General features: G+C 36.5%; 1 protein-coding gene across 5 annotated transcripts in view; it reads right to left on the bottom strand.

The window, feature by feature from the left end:
- The window catches only part of LOC148618061 (E3 ubiquitin-protein ligase TRAF7-like), a 33,494-nt gene extending 27,494 nt beyond the window's left edge, over positions 1–6,000 (bottom strand). For 4 of the 5 annotated variants that reach the window (XR_015922621.1, XR_015922619.1, XR_015922620.1 and 1 more), the window contains exon 1: positions 5,667–5,975. Coding sequence is in view for 2 of the 5 variants with exons in the window: in XM_088585914.1 (XP_088442040.1) it covers positions 5,667–5,893 (227 nt within the window). In the remaining 3 variants the exon portion in view is untranslated. Of the gene's footprint in view, positions 1–5,666 lie in introns of all 5 variants that reach the window. The other variant, XM_088585913.1, reaches the window with a different exon arrangement.

Raw genomic sequence — 6,000 nt, forward strand, 5'->3', positions numbered from 1 at the left:
TGTCAATAGATCATAGACATTACACTGGGTGTCAATAGATCATAGACATTACACTGGGTGTCAACAGATCATAGACATTACACTGGGTGCCAACAGATGATAGACATTACACTGGGTGTCAATAGATCATAGACATTACACTGGGTGTCAATAGATCATAGACATTACACTGGGTGTCAATAGATCATAGACATTACACTGGGTGTCAATAGATCATAGACATTACACTGGGTGTCAATAGATCATAGACATTACACTGGGTGCCAACAGAACAGATCATAGACATTACACTGGGTGTCAACAGATCATAGACATTACACTGGGTGTCAATAGATCATAGACATTACACTGGGTGTCAACAGAACAGATCATAGACATTACACTGGGTGCCAATAGATCATAGACATTACACTGGGTGTCAACAGAACAGATCATAGACATTACACTGGGTGTCAATAGATCATAGACATTACACTGGGTGTCAATAGATCATAGACATTACACTGGGTGTCAACAGAACAGATCATAGACATTACACTGGGTGCCAATAGATCATAGACATTACACTGGGTGTCAACAGAACAGATCATAGACATTACACTGGGTGTCAATAGATCATAGACATTACACTGGGTGTCAACAGAACAGATCATAGACATTACACTGGGTGTCAATAGATCATAGACATTACACTGGGTGTCAATAGATCATAGACATTACACTGGGTGTCAATAGATCATAGACATTACACTGGGTGTCAATAGATCATAGACATTACACTGGGTGTCAATAGATCATAGACATTACACTGGGTGTCAACAGAACAGATCATAGACATTACACTGGGTGTCAATAGATCATAGACATTACACTGGGTGTCAATAGATCATAGACATTACACTGGGTGTCAACAGATCATAGACATTACACTGGGTGCCAACAGATGATAGACATTACACTGGGTGTCAATAGATCATAGACATTACACTGGGTGTCAATAGATCATAGACATTACACTGGGTGTCAATAGATCATAGACATTACACTGGGTGTCAATAGATCATAGACATTACACTGGGTGTCAATAGATCATAGACATTACACTGGGTGTCAATAGATCATAGACATTACACTGGGTGCCAACAGAACAGATCATAGACATTACACTGGGTGTCAACAGATCATAGACATTACACTGGGTGTCAATAGATCATAGACATTACACTGGGTGTCAACAGAACAGATCATAGACATTACACTGGGTGCCAATAGATCATAGACATTACACTGGGTGTCAACAGAACAGATCATAGACATTACACTGGGTGTCAATAGATCATAGACATTACACTGGGTGTCAATAGATCATAGACATTACACTGGGTGTCAACAGAACAGATCATAGACATTACACTGGGTGCCAATAGATCATAGACATTACACTGGGTGTCAACAGAACAGATCATAGACATTACACTGGGTGTCAATAGATCATAGACATTACACTGGGTGTCAATAGATCATAGACATTACACTGGGTGTCAATAGATCATAGACATTACACTGGGTGTCAATAGATCATAGACATTACACTGGGTGTCAACAGAACAGATCATATACATTACACTGGGTGTCAATAGATCATAGACATTACACTGGGTGTCAATAGATCATAGACATTACACTGGGTGTCAATAGATCATAGACATTACACTGGGTGCCAACAGATCATAGACATTACACTGGGTGCCAACAGAACAGATCATAGACATTACACTGGGTGCCAACAGATGATATACATTACACTGGGTGCCAACAGATGATAGACATTACACTGGGTGCCAACAGAACAGAAACTTCAATATATTACTACTAATGTAGCACAGTGATTTATTTCTGTTATTTATATCTTATTTCCATATATATATGTAATAATACTACATTATAACCATAAAATATAAATAAAGAGTAACACTTTAGATGTTTGTTTTCTGAAAATTCTAGTACTACTTATGAGTATTCATGAATTAATAGAGCTATTCAATATGTAATCAAGTATACTCAATTAATTACTGTATTTAAACAGGAGTCCAAAGATTTTACTCAGTTTAATTGTTAACGATACATGTATATACATGTAACTGTGATATGAACTGAGAATACTTTTTTTCTAAAACTATTGTAATATTTTATTTTCAGTGTCTTTATTATTGGGTAATAAAATATCAGATCCCTAGACGACTTGGAAGTGTTTCTTTCGCCTAACCAACATTCAGTCACACTAAGAATAAATATACATCATAAATAAAATTTCCACACAATTACTACTTCAAATCTGATATCCTTTCTTTGTCTAGCGACAAACCAAAACCCAGTTTCCACCAGCCATGTACATTTGTAAGTTCTCTGTAAATTCTGGACTCAAATTGGGAAATAATCTGGTCAAAAACTTGATATAAAAGGCATGAACTCCATCTACATTGGGGCTTACTACAAACCACAAGAAAATGACATTGAGAGCATAAACGAACTGAGAAAATTGCTACAGAATATTCCAACAAATAGCCACATCTGGTTACTTGGTGATTTCAACCTACACCAAATATGACTGGGATAAGGAAGAAATTAAACCCAATTGTAACTATGTCAACACCTATCATAATTTTCTGGACATTATAAAAGATCATAACTTAGAACAAGTGGTCAAAATTCCAACTAGACAAGAAAACATCCTGAACTTATTTTTTACCAGTCATCAATGGTTCAAAATATAAAAAAAACTTCCAAGCCTGGTAACATAAGACCATGATATTGTATTCCAAAAGCTCAATATCCCAATAGGAAGAAAGCACAAAACACCATGAACAATACACCAGTACAAAAAAGCAGACTGGCAAAAAATAAGATCTGAAGTAACAAAATTTAAAGAAACATATTTTGCAAATCAAATACCATCAAAAACTACTGAGGACAGATGGACTACCACCAAAACCAATATAGAAAGCATAATGAAAAAATCACATTCCACATAAGACATTCAGATCAAAGTAAGATATTTCATGGCTTAACTTAGAAACAAAGAGGTTAATATGCAAGAGAGACCACACTCACAAAAGATTAAAAAAAACATGCAAACATGAGAAAAAGACAGTACTTGAGTAAAAATACAAATCCATCAAACACCAAGTACAACAAAAACTCAGACAGTCATATTGGGAACAGAGGATAGCAAAACAGGAGACACAAAACCAGGAAAAAAGTTTTGGTCATTTGTGAAAAACCAGAAGAGTGAAAATATTGGAGTTGCCTCACTCAAAGTAAATGGTATAACAAAAACAACACCAATAGAACAAGCTGAAGCACTCAACCACCAATTCCATTCTGCATTTACAATGCCTAAACCACTAAAATTAAACAACATCTGTGAACTTCAAAACCTCAGGTCACACCAACACCAACATGAGATGGATGAGATCACTATAACACCAGAGGGTACATCAAAATTGCTAAAAAACCTAAATCCCTCAAAAGCCATTGGCCCAGACAATATATCACCACATTTCCTAAAAGAGGTATGCAATGAAATCGCACCAATTATAACAGACCTATTCAACTCTTCTCTTAACACAGGTCAAGTACCAAACGATTGGCTAGAAGCACTAGTAACACCAGTCTTCAAGTACCACACGATTGGCTAGAAGAACTTGTAACACCGGTCTTCAAGTACCAAAGGATTGGCTAGAAGCACTTGTAACACCGGTCTTCAAGTACCAAAGGATTGGCTAGAAGCACTTGTAACACCGGTCTTTAAGTACCAAACGATTGGCTAGAAGCACTAGTAACACCGGTCTTTAAGTACCAAACGACTGGCTAGAAGCACTAGTAACACCAGTCTTTAAGTACCAAACGACTGGCTAGAAGCACTAGTAACACCAGTCTTCAAGTACCAAACGACTGGCTAGAAGCACTAGTAACACCAGTCTTCAAGTACCAAACGACTGGCTAGAAGCACTAGTAACACCAGTCTTCAAGTACCAAACGATTGGCTAGAAGCACTAGTAACACCAGTCTTCAAGTACCAAACGATTGACTAGAAGCACGAGTAACACCAGTCTTTAAGGAAGGACCAAAATCAAAACCAGAGAACTACTGACCAATCTCCTCAACCTGCATCTTAAGTAAAGTACTCGAACACATAATAGTATCATCAATTATGAAACACCTTGACAAAAATGCCTCTTATATCCACTGCAACATGGTTTTAGATCAAAAGTCAGCTGTGAAACCTAACTCCTTGCATTTACACAACAAATATTTGATGAAATGGCCAATGGCAAACAAACAGATGTTGCAGAAATGGACTTCAGCAAAGTGTTTGATAAGGTTGACCATCAGAGACTCACTTTAAAGCTTAAACGCATGGGAATAAATAACAAAATGGCTGACTGGGTCCATGCATGGCTTTTAAACCACTAACAGAAAGTGGTAGTTGATGGTCAGACCTAAAACAGCTGTCTGGTACTGTCAGGCGTACCACAAGGCGCTGTTCTTGGCCCCTGTCTATTTTTAATTTACATAAATGACATGCCAGACACCCTCAAAAGCAATGTACTCCTCTTTGCAGATAACACAATTGTTTATCTGACCATATCAACCATAGCCGATCGCAATACCCTCCAGTCCAACCTTCAAAAACTGGAACAGTGGGAGAATGAATGGCTCATGTCTTTTTAGCAAGACAAATGTGAAATTATAAGAATCACAAGAAAGCAAAAACCAGTCATTTTAAACTACACTCTTCACAATAACATCCTAAAAACAACTGAAAAAGCAAAATATTTGGGTGTAACATTAAAAAAAGATCTCACTTGGAACAGTCATATTAACACAATCTCAAATAAGGCAAACTCCACTTTAGGCTTCATTAAACCTAATATCAGAATTAACAGCATAAAAACAAAGGAAACAGCATACAAAACTTACATAAGACCAAAACTTAAATATTGCAGCATTATTTGGAACCCATGGCAAAACTAACTTACCCAAAAATTAGAAATGATACAAAGAAGAGCTGCAAGGTACACTTTACATCAGTACGACTATCAAAGTAGCGTAAGTGCCATGCTTACACAACTGAAATGGCTAACACTACAGCAAAGATGTGACCTAACATCTGTCATCATGATTTATAAAATCACACACCAATTTGTAAATATCATGGACATGGTACCACCAAACTATTTAGTACCAACACGAGAATATAATTTTTTTACAGCCATTCTCTCCCACAAATAACCATTCAAACTAATTTTCCCCTGTTCAATAAAGGTTTGGAATTCCCTACCATATCAGGTGGCAATGTAAATGATAGTCCGTTTTTATCCTATATATAAAAACATACATATGTATAAAAATGTAACATTTGTGTATATATTATATGTTAAAATTCAAATTCCTTGGCCCTGACATGCGTCTTCTAGTTTCATCAACATATTGTTGTTTTGAAGTATACAGTTGATGTAGATGGAGAAGTTGAGAATTTGGAAGTCGTCTTTTTCTCGAACTCCTGCTTCAACAGACAACACGTCCAAAATTATGTCAATACTCCAAAGCAAGGCAAAGAACTACTAATAATATGCTAAAAGAAAAAAAAATGCAATACTAACCTATTGACAACAAGTTGCGTGGTGTCACATTGATTACCATCAACAGGGCAAGTTGTTATCGTGTACGCACACCTTTTACAAAACGTATGACCACACTTAACACTTATAACAGGTTCTGAATACAATTTCTCGCACACAGGGCACTTCAAATGACCAGATAGATTCCCGACTAAGACTGTTGGCTCTGTTATTTCAAAATTATGTACAGAAGACTGGGGAATTGCCATAAATTTACATCAAAGAGTTAAATTTATTTAACTCCTTGTTTAAATCAACTAAAACTCTTCCGCATCTATGAACTTTCTATACTGAAGGTGCGTTTAGTACAAGAATT

Source organism: Perna viridis, chromosome 5, assembly GCF_037379345.1.
Source record: "Perna viridis isolate PV_CMFRI_1.1 ecotype Kerala chromosome 5, ASM3737934v1, whole genome shotgun sequence".
NCBI lineage: Eukaryota > Metazoa > Mollusca > Bivalvia > Mytilida > Mytilidae > Perna > Perna viridis.